This window comes from Rhinopithecus bieti, unplaced genomic scaffold (genome assembly GCF_001698545.2).
Source record: "Rhinopithecus bieti isolate Rb0 unplaced genomic scaffold, ASM169854v2 scaffold_3040, whole genome shotgun sequence".
Classification (NCBI taxonomy): Eukaryota; Metazoa; Chordata; class Mammalia; order Primates; family Cercopithecidae; genus Rhinopithecus; species Rhinopithecus bieti.
This window is the reverse complement of record NW_016804657.1, coordinates 8396366-8411693: the sequence shown is the minus strand read 5'-3', so window position 1 is coordinate 8411693 and position 15328 is coordinate 8396366. Positions and strand designations below refer to the sequence as shown.

General features: G+C 37.0%; 1 protein-coding gene across 2 annotated transcripts in view; it reads left to right on the top strand.

Annotated features, from left to right (window-relative positions):
- The window catches only part of GDAP2 (ganglioside induced differentiation associated protein 2), a 63793-nt gene that overhangs the window by 964 nt on the left and 47501 nt on the right, over positions 1-15328 (top strand). For both annotated transcript variants that reach the window (XM_017869830.1, XM_017869832.1), the window contains exons 2-4: positions 7155-7397; positions 8840-8979; positions 15095-15248. In XM_017869830.1, coding sequence (XP_017725319.1) covers positions 7222-7397; positions 8840-8979; positions 15095-15248 — 470 coding nt within the window. In that variant the 5' untranslated portion in view covers positions 7155-7221. The remainder of the gene's footprint in view (positions 1-7154; positions 7398-8839; positions 8980-15094; positions 15249-15328) is intronic.

The following is a 15328-nucleotide window of genomic DNA, read 5'->3' as shown; positions in this document are numbered from 1 at the left end:
AGCTAATCTTTCGTATTCAAGAAAATTGCAATAGCAAATAATGCGTATGATGAGACTGTGGACAGCTGTAGCAGCATAGGAGTTTTGAAACAAGATTGCCGTGTATTGGATGAATGACAAGGGAAGAAATTGTGGCCACAAACTATTATTTTAATAAGTTTGGTGGGAAGGGGAGCATTTGAGTGGGTGTGTATGGTTAATATCCCTGACAGGTGCTGTGCATTGTATTATTATGGGGGAAAGCGTGTGCTTCAATGGAAAACTGCATAGTTTAGAGTCTATGGGCTATCTTACCCCTTGGATTAACTAATTCTAAAAAAGCCATTTTTCAGTTATGTAAACTAGGTAACTGACATCAATGCTAAATAATTTTTGTCAAGACATGTGAATTCGCTCTCTTAGAGGTTCAGTGGAAGTTTTGCCTCCTTTTGCGTGTTTATTTCAATATTCCTGCTCTAAGGTGTCTAATTCTGGGATTTTCTCTATCTTCTGCCTGGTTCCCTTTTGAGTTAAATAAAATCTTGAACACGGGTTTGGTTTTATATTTGAAGGAGTCATGATTTTACCTTTTCTTAAAAATTATATTAATATTATTAAATATTATGGGATGGGACAACCACAGATGGAAAAAAATGATTTTAATAAGAGTTGGTATTAGAGCAACTGTGAGTGGTAAGATAATGCATCTTATAAAATTCCTTATACAGTGTTTCAAGGATATAACTCTACCTCCTTATTTAAGTTTCAAAATGCTCAATATATCAATACTTACAATTAAAACATAGTGCAGTTCATGTAATATGAAGGGGTACTACTAATTCACTGTGAGGATATGTTCTTTGTCTGCTTTTGAGTGATGATGTTAAATTTGACCCAAGCCATTGACAAGCTTAGGAATGTTCTTGTTATACTGTATTTATTGTTGACATACTTGACTACTTCAGTTAGTCTTCCAATCTGAGAATCTTTTTTAAAAAATGTGATTCTCTCTGATGGCATGAAATGATTCTTAAGTATGGTGTTGGATGGTGGCATAGAATGATTCTTAAGTATGGTATGAACACAAATCCTAATGTGCTCTGAACTGTTGAATGTTGATATACAAAGTCATAAAGAATGGTAAACCTGGGAATTAATGGCGGTCAAGTGCATGTACCAGCTGTCTTTGTACTGTTGTTGTCCAGGCTGGTCTGATCAATGTAAGCATTTCGAAAGACAGGTAAACAGGTCAAAAGTTACCATTTTTCTGGCTTAAGTGATGTCATTTTCTTTTATCCAGACAAAAGGTTTTTTTGAGATGGTGATCCAAGGTATTATGCCCAATTTTGCCCAGTTTTGAACAATAAAATCTGATCTCTCTAGCCAATCCAATTATTCCTATTAAGCAGTATTTAAAGGACTTCTTAAACTAAAAGATGACAGGATTTGAGAAAAACAAAACAAAACAGAGAGCTGTTTACTCTGTACCATTTGAATTATAAAGGATACATAGTGGGTTATCTTTGTCTTTAGGTCCTCTTCACTAAAGTACTGAAAAGCATATGGCTATGGAAATAGATCTGATTCATTATGGAATCTTCTGTTTGTCCCATGTAGACTTTTTGATCCTTGGAAATTAATGTCTTGCTTCAATAACCTTTTTTTTGTTTTTAAACTAGGGTTTAGTGTTTGTTTATGAATTTATTCAAAGTACAGAGCTGATCAACTGATTTTCAGTGGACAGTCTTGCTCTTCTTTAATGTTATCAAAAATTCTGGCTGTGGCTATAGATTAATAGAAGCCTTCTCCCTTCCTCACTTGAGCAATCTGTTTGCATTCTATCACTGAGATTCTAATTCAAATTTGTTTACAAATCTGCTTGTATGAGCTCATACACAAACATTTTGGGGAGTGAAAGGATCTGTATCTTTCATGTGATTCTCAAAGGGGCCTGTGACCTTGAGAATGTTAAAAACCACTGTTCTCTCCAGGATCAGGTTTTCCTGCCTAGCTTGGGTTTGTGGCTCCATTTACTGTATGTATTACTAAGGTGTATGTGTGTTTAGGGGAGGGAGAGATTCAAACCTCTTTTTGGTGAGAAACATCAATGTCTGTTTAGAGATGGAGTTGAAAAAGAATTTAACCTTTGCTAAATACTATGACACTTCATAAAATGCCATTAGATTTTGTCCTACAATAAGAGCTATGAGCATTACTTTTACTTACTTAACATCCAAATCTTGTGAGTCACAATTACTTAAAAGCTGGGAAAAGGATCCAACAAACTCTACTGACCGGATCTGATCAGGGATATAGGAGAACCACCAGGGTGTACTGTCAAAGACGATAATAGAGTTTTGAGGAGGAAATGATCAGTAATAAATGTGGGTAGAATTGGATTAGTTCTTGGATTTGACATTTGGGAAGTTATTGTTGACCTTGATAGAGCAGCTTTAGCATAGCTATAGAGCGGAAGCAAAACTGCAGTAGATTGAGCAAATGTATGAAGAGAAAATAGAGCTACAAAACAAATTACTCTTAAAAAGTCAAGTGGAAAAAAAAAAGGAGTTTAATATTCTGAAGAAGAAATGAAGTAGAAGAAATAAAGGAGGAAAACCTTTTTGAGAACAGGAGGATTGAGAGGAAGGAAAAAGCAAGATGCAGTTGTAAAAGGAGAAATTGTGTTGTAACACTCACTTAAGAGGAGAAATGGTCAAATGAAGGAAATTGCTTAAATTAAGGTGATTTAGCAGGCTTAAAAGTGTGGAATATACCCTCAAATCATCACTTGAAAGTTGGAAACAGTGAATGATTTTGAATTGGAGGGAATTAAGGTAATTGTTCTCCTATGCAGTTTTGACACCAATTATCTCATTTAATGCTCACAATAATCTTAGGAGACTTACTCTTATTTTAGAAATAAAAAAAACTGGTTTAGAGTCAAGGATAACACAACTTTTGGATGATGGTCCTGGATCCAAACTCAGACCCTGTGATAACAGAGTCCAAGCTCTCACATTGAAACATACTGTCTCTGCCTCACTGTGTAATTGCACATGGAAATATTTACCTTAAAATACTAAAGAAGCTGGATTCACAATTGTATCACTATGATTTTACCTATCACAGAAAAAAGTAGTAACTACATCAAAAGTTGAGGAATTTTTTTCCTCCCCCTTAATTTTGGTTTCTTTTCTTTTCCTTCTTTTCATTTCTTTTCTTTTTTGAGATAGGTTTTGCTTTGTCACTTATGCTGGAGTGTGGTGGCACAATCTTGGCTCACTGCAACCTCCACCTCTTGGGCTCAAGCAATCCTTCTACCTCAGCTACCTGAGTAGCTCGGACTACAGAAGCATGCCACCACACCTGGCTAATTTTTTGAATTCTTGTAGAAATAGGGTCTCACTGTGTTGCCCGAGCTGGTCTTGAACTCCTGGGCTCAAGTGATCTCCCTGCCTCAGCCTCCCAAAGTGCCAGGATTACAGGTGTGAGCCACCACGTTTGACCAATTTGATATTTTTCAAATGTTCTGTAAACATGTATTACTTAGAGTCAGAAAGAAAAGTTATCTTAGAAAAGCAATTTTGTCCTGAAAGTTGGCATTCAAGTTTACAAACTGAAAACTGTTTGTGTTAATGGATTTGTTTTTAGATTGTAGTTAAGAACTTTCAATATTAGTCATTGTCATAAAAAAATCTGCAGATAATTTTTTGAAATTATGAACTTTTGCTAAGTGTCATTCCATTGAGCATGAGGCAGTTTAACCATGATAGATGAGTATAGTCTTCATTTGTCCTCTGTTCAGCTTGTCTATTTCAAGTCTGAATACTTATGAACAGATAACAAAACTTGTGGAAAGGCCAATTTGATGGACTAAACACCAACTTTTACGTAAAATTAATTTCTTTATATCAAAGTAATTTCAAAGGTATATTTAGTGTCAATAAGAATAGTCTTCTCATACAAATTTATCATTGTGTAACCTACAAGGCCTTTCTGAAATTATTATATAAATGATCACATTTCCTGTTCCACAGCGTTGATTTAGGAATTAGCATATTCACTAGATCCGTGTTTTGTTCCAATTAGCATCCCATATATCTCAGCAGGAAACATCACAGAATTTATTGTGGAAGGGCATGCTTGTTTTTTAACAACAAACATGAAAACCGTACTGAAAAACTCAAAAAACTTCATGAGATCATGTCCTTTGCAGTAACATAGGTGGAGCTGGAGGCCATTATCCTAAGCAAACTAATGCAGGAACAGAAAACCACCTACTGCATGGTCTCACTTATAAGTGGGAGCTACACAGTGAGAACACATGGACACAAAGAAGGGAACGACAGACACTGGGACCTACTTGAGGGTGAAAGGTGGAAGGAGGGAGAGGATCAAAAAACCACCCATCAGGTACTATGCTTTTTACCAGGGAGATGTAATAATCTGTACACCAGACCCCTGTGACATGCAGTTTACCTACATAACTAACCTGCACACGTACCTCTGAACCTAAAAGTTAAAAAAGAGAAAGAACTAAGAGAAAAGAAGAGAGAATCTGAAATTACGTGCCTCCTGATGAAAGACACACCATCTCATATAATCTTGCCAGAACTGACTACTAACAAGAAGTTTTCAAATAACAGAGAAACTTATTGAACCATACATGAATATGCAAGCAACAAAATCCAGACTGTGGAACACTACAGTTTCAGCACATAAGTTTTACAGAAAAGGAAATGTTGGATGGCGGACTTGTAGATTAAAAGAGATTTAAGATATACACTAAAATGTTTTAAATGGCTAATATTAAACTATGGTTTCTAGGAATGCACACTTAGGTGAAAAGGCCATATGAGTATATAAGAAAGTGATTAAAAGTTCTGATAGTAGTTACTTTGGGGGACAGGAAGGGGTTGACATCATGACAGATCCCATGGAGGTACTTTTGGGTGCCTGCACAGTTCTATCTCCTGACTTTGGTGGTGATTCCAGGGGTGTTTACTTCATAATAGCTCATTAAAATGCACATTTATTTGGGGAGAAAAAAGTTCACATGCTGACTTTCTTTCCCTGATCATCTATCTGCCCTTATTTATTTCATGTTACCAACGGCCTCCAACTTACCAAACCTGTTAATCAGTTCTTAGTCCTGTTACTCAACCTCTCAGTAGCATTTAACTGATAGGAATCAAGTATTGCTTGAAATGTTTTCTTCACTTGGCTTTTAGGCTACCACGCTTCCCTGGTTTACCTTCCTTTCGTAGCATTCCTTCTCTATCTCACTTTCTGACTTGTCCTCTTTCCCACCTCAAGTTTTGTTGTAGGACTCAGTCCTTGGATCTGTTTTCTCTATTTGCATTTACTGTCTAGGCTATCTTTTCCAGTTCCCATAGCTTTAAATACCATCCATATGCTGAGAATTCCAAATTTATATTTTTAACCCCGTCTTCTGTGAGCTCTAGCCTCATATAACCAATTTGCATGTTTGACATAAACACTTGGTCATAGAATGAGCATCTCAAACTTAGCACACCCAAAAAGACCTAAGAAAAAGAAAATCCATTGGTTATCTCTCTACCCTACAACCTACTCCAATTTTTCTCTTCTCTGTAAATAGCATAACATTTACTCAATTGTGTAAGCAAGTAATCCAGAAGTTATCTTTGGTTCTGCTCTTTCTCCCGACTGTCTATATTCTTAAGTAAGTCTTGTTGACACCACTTTCAAAATACATGCCAAGTCTTACATTTCTCATCACTACCATCTCACCTAAATTATTGCAGTCATTTTCTATTGATCTCTGCACCTACTCTTGCCCCTTCTCAGTTTCATTGTAGCTACAGTATTCTTTTCAAATATTTATATTTAATCATTACCATGATCAAGATCCTCTAATAGCATCACCTCATATTTAGAATAAGATCTAAACTTCTTACCATAGTTTACAAACTGTATCCTCTGGCCTTTCCCTCTCTTACCAACCTCATCACCTACCACTCATTACCTAGCTTATTCTGCTTCTCCTAAACTGACCTCCTTGCTCCTCCTGTAGTATACCAAGATCCTTCCTGCCTATTTGGCCTTTGTACTTGCCATTTCCTTTGCCTGAAACATCTCCCAGAGCTTCATGTGGCTTGCTCTCTCATTGTATCTTTCTACTGAGATGTTACCTATTCTCTCATATTACTTACTTCCTCTAGTCATTCTGTTAGATACCTGCTTGTTTCTTTATCATATATCATCTTCTGTCTTCTCCATGGAAGTATATGCTCCTGAAGGGCAGGGACTTGTTTTTATTCACCAGTGTGTACCCAGTGCCTAGAATAGTATCTAACACGTGGTAGATGCTTGCAAATTTTTTTTTTTTTTAATGGATTTTTACTCTCGTTGCCCAGGCTGGAGTGCAATGGCGCAATACAAAGATTCATTCGATGAATGAATATACCATTTTACTGAAATAGATATTTGACTCATAGGCAAATTGATTCTCCTTTTCTCTAGCAACAATTTCCCATTACTTCTCTCTAGTACTTGACACTGTGTGTCTTCCAACACCCTCCTCTTCTAATGTTGGTATTTCAGTACAACCAGCCACCTACCATATCACTGTCTCATACACCATATCCTATAAATTGTCAACTCCTGTTCATCCTTCCTTTGTATTTTGCTTCTTAAATGGGTGCCTCCTTCTGTATCTCCTTTCCTAGTTGAAACCTTTATCATCTCTTACTACTTGATTGCAGTAACCTCCCAGCTTCTCATTTTGTCTTAGTACATCCTCCACATTATCATCAGACTTTAAATTATACATATGATTTATCTTTGTATCCCTTGCAGCATCTATCACTTTTTGTTTTTTCAATAGTAGGCACTCAGTGAATGTTGAATGAATAGTCCTGTTTCCGGAAAGTAGAATTGGTGGGCCATGTGATTACTTTGATGGCTGTAATTCTTTGAAAAGAATTTATGCTTAAATAATCACTCTTTAATCCTGTTTTAGAAATGCTGTAGCAATTCTTTGTTGTCCATTGTTTTTAATGGACTTGTAAAGTGACTATAATCACACAATATATTATTGGGTTGTTTCACGGTGGAATTTTCTTTACTGCTTTAATAGAATTCAAGTAATATCTGTGCTTCTCTATTAAAATGATTCTTTCTTTTCTCTTAAGCCAAAGTCTCCAGTGAATATTGAATTGCTGAGGAATTTGGGAAAAGACAAATCAAAGTTCCCATTCCATGGATCCCTTAGGTGCGCCTTCCCAGTTTGTGGATGTGGATGCACTACCAAGCTGGGGTGACTCATGCCGAGATGAATTAAATTCCTCTGATACTACAGCTGAAATATTTCAGGAAGACGCTGTTCGATCACCTTTTCTTTATAATAAGGACGTCAATGGAAAAGTAGTTCTTTGGTAATTATTTGATTACATCATATCCTGAGGAGAGAACACTTTCTCATAATTTATTCTGACCTCTTTTTGTAAGCTCTAGCATTTTTGAAATACAGCTTTGCATATACATATATGATTTTATTGAGGTATAATTGACATTTAATAAACTACATATTTAAAGTACACGATATAAGTTTTGACTTCTGTTAACACATCCATGAAGCCATCACCACAATCAAGATAGTGAATATACCTGTCACCTCCAGAAGTTTTTTTTTCTGTTCCTTTGTAATTCCTCCTTCCTGCCCTTCCCTGCCTCCCCATCCCCAAGCAACCACTAATCTTCTTGTCACTATAGGTTAGTTTGCATTTTCTAGGGTTTTATTTAAATTGAACTGTGTGCTTTTTGGTCTGTTTTCAGCAGAATGATTTAAGTTCATCTGTGTTTTGTGTATCAGTAGTAGTTCATTGCTTTCAAAAACTGCTTCATTGAGATGCAATTCATATACAATATAATTCATCAATTCAAATTGCACAACCTAGTGATTTTTAATATAGAGTTGCATAACCTTCACTACAGTCAATTTTAGAACATTTTCATCAGCCCAAAGCCCCATTAGCAGTCACTCCTCATTTTTCCTTAATCCTCCTAGGCAACCACTAATCTACTTTCTTGTCTCTATAGATTTGCCAATTCTGAACATTTCATATAAATGGAATGAATACAATAAAGTTTGTGGTTTTTTGTGACTTAGCATAATGTTTTCAAGGTTCGTCCATATTGTAGTACAAATCAATACTCTATTTATTTATTTATTTATTTTTTGAGATGGAGTCTCCCTCTGTCACCCAGGCTGGAGTGTAGTGGCGTGATCTCAGCTCACTGCAAGCCCCGCCTCCCAGGTTCATGCCATTCTCCTGCCTCAGCCTCCCGAGTAGCTGGGACTACAGGTGCCCGCCACCACGCCCAGCTAATTTTTTGTATTTTTAATAGAGACAGCGTTTCACCATGTTAGTCAGGATGGTCTCGATCTCCTGACCTCACAATCCACCTGCCTCGGCCTCCCAAAGTGCTGGGATTACAGGCGTGAGCCACCGTGCCCAGCCAGTATTTTATTCTTTATTAGGATTGAATAATATTCCCTTGTATGGATATACCACATTTATTAGTTCATTAGTTGATGGATATTTGGATTGTTTCTACTCTCTGGCCATTATAAATAATGCTGCTATTTCTAAACATGATGGTTTTGTGAATTTCAGGGTTATAACAATTGCATTAAAGATCTAAGATGCCAGATTGTTTTTTAAGTCAGAAATTTCTTTTCTACTATTGCTTAGCTTGTGAGCTAGCAAAACCAACATTTTGAAAAAGACAAGGATAAAATGTTTTGAAATAATTAGAAACTAGGTTTCTTTTCTTCTTCTTCCCCACACTTGTTCCTTCTTTACTGTTTCTTCAGGAAAGGAGATGTGGCATTACTGAACTGTACAGCCATTGTGAATACCAGCAATGAAAGTCTCACAGATAAGAATCCCGTGTCAGAAAGTATCTTCATGCTTGCAGGACCTGATTTGAAGGAAGATCTCCAGAAACTTAAAGGTGAGTGAATTTTCTTTCGTATATTATCGTTTAGGAAACATTCATTTTGATGTCCTCTACCTTGAAGAGGCATGTTTTGTGGGAAAATTATATAGATGTAGCTGTTTTCTTTTGTTGAAACTAAATAAAACTGCTTTTGAAAGCTCCATTTTAACAAAATTTATTATGTTTTGAAATGTGTTAAACACTGAGTCCTGAGAATTTACTAGCAGTAAAACTTCTTTGTCCTGTCCTGGATTTTAAATGACAATCACTGTAGCTGATTAGATCTTTGGTAGCATTTTCTTGGCTGCATATTTTCCTGCACAAAACATGTGCGAAAAGCCTTATGAGATGACTATCCTCCTGAACTGAAAAGCTGTTAAATTACCAACTTTGCAGCCGTTTGTTATTTGAGCCCAAATGAAATACTGTGAAAATCAATCTTCCCATTGTATAAAAACTATTTATGAAGTACAGCAGTGTTGCTTAAAATGTAAACAGCAAAGTTAACCTGTATAAAATCTTGCTTCCCTTCCCTTCTATCATTTAACACTGACAACTGGTTTCTAACCTAATAACAATGTTAGAACTTGATCAGGAATACTGATAAGTGCTGACTTTATGAAGGAAGGGATAGAATGGGAAGAAATACATTTTTTGATCCAGAAACTGAATTTTGACTGTAAGGACAGAGTGGGGGAAACGATCGTAACTAAACTGCAAAACAAGATACCGTGAAGAACATGTAGAAACTAGAAAGGATATTGAAGATAATACTGAGAAGTTCTTTGCTAAAAGGGACAGAGAAGTTGATCTGGAAAAATTCCTAATGGCATGTGTGTCTATGCTTACATACACCTTAGAGCTAGACTTATGAATAATAAAGAAAATAAGAAAATTTGACACAAATATACAAGTAAAACCTTCATATTAGACTGCATGTTTGAGCATCTCCAAGCTGAGATTCATATTATAACTCTGCCCTTTACTAACTGTGTGACTTAAGACTGGTTACTTCACCTCTGAGTCTGAGTTTCCTCATCTCTGAAATGGGGATAGTAATGGTAGTTCCTACCTCAGTTCCTGACATATAGCAAGGGCTTAAAATTTGGAGATGGAAAAAACTAATATCTTGAAGACTAAATTAAATAATGGATATTAGGTGCTAAGCACATCCTAAGTGTTCAACAAATATTATTTCTGGTGTTAGTTATTAGGCCCCAGTTGTGTGTTTAATGAATCAGTGTCAACCTTTAGGTTATTACTAAAGGGCTGCATACTTAATCCTATCCCCTTTTTACATTTTTATTAATGACCTAATAAAAACAAGCATGACTTACCAAATTTGTAGATGATAGAAAGCTAAAAGAGTAACAGGACATACTGGATGATAGACTAAAGATTTTCATGTGACTAGAAGTATAAGCCAAAAAATGAAAAAATTAACAGAGATGAATATTAAAGTTTTGCAGTAAGTTTAAAATGATGGGGAAACATCATTTGTTTAACACTTTATGTCTCAGTAAAATGGCATTGTTTTCCATTCCATTTTCTTTTCTTTCTTTCTTTTTTTTTTTTTTTTTTCTGAGACAGAGTCTCACTCTGTCACCCAGGCTAGAGTGCAGTGGTATGATCTTGGCTCACTGCAACCTCCACCTCCCAGGTTCAAGTGATTCTCCTGCCTCACCCTCCCGAGTAGCCGGGACTACAGGTGTGTGCCACCATACCTGGCTGATTTTTGTATTTTTATTGGAGATGGGGTTTCACCATGCTAGCCAGGCTGGTCTTGAACTCCTGACCTCAAGTGATCTGCCTGCTTCAGCCTCCCAAAGTGCTGGGATTACAGGCATAAGCCGCCATGTCCAGCCTCCCATTCCATTTTTCTTTCAAGGAACCCTAATGTTAACACTTCCCTCTTTCTTATCCCTCACATAAAGTCTATCATTATGGCCCAAATTAATCTTAAATCTATTTCTGTCTGTCACCATTGTCTTCAGCAGCTAGCATATGCAACCATCATTCCCCACCTAGACTACAGCCATATCCTCTCTCCCAACTGGTCTTGCTACATCTATTCTTCGTTTCTTAAATCCATTGTCCACACACAACCAGTAAGTGTAAACCCCTTCTTATTGTTCCTTTACTTCAAACTATTTAGTGACCTCTCATTAAACTTAAATTCTAAACTCCTTAAACTGATCCCCATGTCCTTGCAAGATTTCACTCACTTTTCTCCAGGCTTATCCCATGCCCCCTTTTCCCTTCCTTACCATGCTTGAGCCAAACTGATCTCTTCTCACTACCTTGCCATCCAAGCTCCTTTCCAGTTTTGCACTTGCTGCTGTTCTTTCTCTCAGTTGTCTTTTTATTTTATTCTTAAGTCTTGGCTTATATCTCTTCCTCAAAGCACTATTTCTTTTTACTTCAGAATAGATGAGACCACCCATAGTATATGCTCCCAGCCTGCACTACTTCTCTCTTGTTTGCTTATCACAGTTGTAATCTTGTAAATTGTCTTGTGATAACTGTATCCCCATTAAACTATAAACTCCATATGGACAAGAACTGTATGTCTTTTATTACTACTTTTTAGTAGTAATAAATTAGAATACACCTAACAGAAAATTACTAACATTGTGGAAACCACATTATTTAAAGGGCTAGGATTAGCATAGAGGAGAGAATATTTGGGGGAAACAGTACTTATTCTCAAATACTTGAAAAAGGATCATATTGAAGAGGGAGAATGATAATCCTGGTGTGTTCCTAGAATCCTTGATAAGAAGATACATAAAACTGTATGTCAGTTCAGTTAGTATCTAAGCATCGATACTAAAATAGAATAGGCAGAGTTGGCTTATTGTACCCAAATTTCCCCCCTGAAAACAAATCAGTCTTATATTCACTTTGCGAATTTAGAAATTTTATGACACTAAACCTATGTGAGGTTTGTTTATTGTTTGAACCTGTATGTGGGTGTGGATGTATACATACATTCTTATATCTTTTCATACCAAAATAAAATAATTATGTGTATGCTATTCTCAAAATAAGGTAATCATGTACATATTCTGCAATTTGCCTTCTTCAGCAAATGAATTCCACCTTTTAATTTCAGAAATTACATCTACTACCCAAACCGTATTTAAAATTTCCAACTCATCCAAAAATGTCCTTTGCAGCAGCTATTTTATCCAAACCAGCATCCAATCCAGGACCACACATTGCATCATTTTGTTATGTTTATTAATTTGTCTCTGTGTGTGTGGTATTTTGTAATCCAGCACAGTCTCCCGTCTATGACACTGACTTGTTGACTGAACAAGGCCAATTATTTTTCACAGTATTCCTCCTTCTAGATTTGTCTGATTTACTTGAGGTGCCATTTAGTTTGTATTTCCTATAAACTTGACAGTATGTCTAATGGAGTCAAGTTTTGCCTAAAACATTACATAGGTGATGTTGTGTTGTCTACTTAATGTTGTATCATGTTAGACCTGTTAGTGGGCCATTACTCATACTAAGATGGCTCTCTTAATTGCAGTGAAGACAACAGTTTGATCCTTCCATTCCATTTTTTTCTTGCCAAGGTCCCTCCTGGAACCCTCCATCCTCCCTTTCCTCTCTAGATTGTTCTCTATGCCTGCTGCGCAGTGTCTGTTCTGGAACTTTTTTTTAACATCATCCTGGGAAATCCTTTTTTCTGTTTGATGGATTAGATCTCTTATTTTATTTTATTTTATTTTTGATGGAGTCTCGCTGTGTTGCCCAGGCTGGAGTGCAGTGGCGTGATCTCAGCAAGCTCCGCCTCCTGGGTTCACGCCATTCTCCTGCCTCAGCCTCCCGAGTAGCTGGGACTACAGACGCCCGCCACCACGCCCAGCTAATTTTTTTGTATTTTTAGTAGAGATGGGGTTTCACCGTGTTAGCCAGGATGGTCTCTATCTCCTGACCTTGTGATCCGCCTGCCTCGGCCTCCCAAAGTGCTGGGATTATATGCGTGAGCCACCACATCCGGCCTGGATCTCTCATTTTTGTGAGTAAATCTACCAGGAGATTTTAAAGAAGGATACAATAGGGCAAAACTACTGAGATTTTACTTCCACCTTCGTACTTAATTGGTAATTTGCTTAGAAATAGAATTCTAGTTTGGAAATCATTTTCTAGAAATTTGAAGGCACTACTCCTTTGTTTTCTACTTTGATTAGTGCTGTTAAGAAGTCTCAGGCTATTCTTATCCCTGATTGGATGCTACTGGTTTCTTTCTGGAAAGCTTATGATCTCATCTGTGTTTCTTAGTGCTCTTAAATTTTACAGGGATGTGCCTTCATATGGTTTGTGTGTTTTATGGGCTCTTTGAATCTAGAAACTCATGTCTTTCCATCCTGGTAAATTTTTTTGTTTTATTTCATTAATAATTTCCTTCCTTCTGTATTCTCCATTCTCTCTGAAGAAATCCTGTTGGATGTTGTATTTTCTTGTTTAATTCTTCAGTTTTCTCATCTGTTATCTCTTATTTTCAATTTATTTTTGTTTTATTTTCTGGATTTCTTCAAGTTTAGTTTTAACCCTTCTATTGAACTTTTCATTTCTGCTGTCATATTTTTCACTTGGCTATAGGTAAGTGCCATTTCCTGTTCTCTGAATAGTCTGTTTTTATGACATTCTGATTTTGTTTAAAGTTTTTTTCCCTGTGTTGTCTATTTCTTTGTACACATGGGTGTCTAAGTCAGTTCAGGCTGCTATAACAAAGTATCATAGGCTGAGTGGCTTAGGAAGAACAGAAATTTCTGGAGACTAAAATCTAAGATCAGGGTGCCAGCATGGTCAAGTTCTGCTAAGGGCTGTCTTCCTGGCTACAGACTGCTGAGTTTTCATTGTATTTTCATGTGGCAGAGAGAGGGAGCAGACTCTGGAGACTCTTACAGGGATTCAAATCTCATTCATGAGGGCTCTACCCTTATGAGCTTATCTAATCCTAATTCCCTCCCAAAGACCCTACCTCCTAACACCATCACATTAGGGGGTAGGGTTTAACCACGCATTCAGTTCACAACAGTGGGCAAAGGTTATTGCCTGGTGGGTCTTGAAGCATATGACAGAATGGCATTCCTGCCTGTTATTTTATTGGGGAACTATCCCCGTTTATCATGATCTGTAGGTCCTTTAGGTTTGGGCCTCTCAATTTCTTGGAAAGGAATCCTCCACGAGCGTAAGCCTAGATGTCTGTTTTGAAAGCCATTTGGGGGCTGAGGGCTAGACCTTTCGCTGTTAAGTATAACACTTTAACTAAATCCCCTCTTTTCAGCTGTGCCTGGGGTTCTGGAATCCAGAAACTCTAGTTGAGCATCTCCAGAGAATAAACTTCTTCCCTGCTGCTCTGGTGGTTAAAAAAAAAAAAAAAAAAATCATCACCTTACTGTGCTGGCTGGGGAGGGGTTGTTGCAGATTTGACTGTTTTATACAAACTTTTAACCGGGCTTCCTCTTTTTAGCACCACATCCCACTTCACAGCATAGCCTTTACAAGTACTTAGGGTTCCAATTTCTGAGCCTTTTTAGCTTTCTGTAGTAATAATAACAATAATTGCTAATGCATGTACACACTTTGCATATAGTAACTCATTTAATCCTGTGAAGTAAGTACTACTAGTATCCCTCTTAAATAGGAAATTGAGTTGTGACGAGGCCAAGCCCCTGCCCAGAGTGCCTTGACAGGAATGTGGTAGACTCAGGATTTGAGTCAAAGCTGTCTGTCATGTATCCAACATTGCTCTTTAGTACAGATCAACTTGCTTCATATTAGTTATCTCATTTCTACACGCAATTAGGTTTCTCTGCTCTGTTGAGTCAGTTACTAGTCAGTTGACATTCTACCTTCCAAAATTTTGATGATGCTTATCTGCTTCATGTTCTTTCTCATTCTCTTTATCTGTCGCTGTGCTTATACCTGTTGTACTACTTCACTGTCATTTTGGGAACAGAAGGAACAGAGATAAATGCTTATGTTCAGTCTGTATTTTTAACCGAAATTTCTCAAAGTTCTCAGTACTTTCTCTGTTTCATGCTTTCATTTGTTTTTGTTTTTGTTTTCCTAACACATCCAAACTTAGGTATGTTTCCATTGTTTCCAGGTTGCCGAACAGGTGAAGCAAAATTGACAAAAGGATTCAATCTAGCTGCCCGGTTCATCATTCACACAGTGGGACCTAAGTACAAGAGCCGCTATCGCACAGCAGCTGAGAGTTCCCTTTATAGCTGCTACAGAAACGTACTTCAACTAGCAAAGTATGGTCTACTCATTTTCTGGACAAGCATATCAGACATTGTTAAAGGCCCCAGTTTTTTTTTTTTTTTTTTTTTTTTTT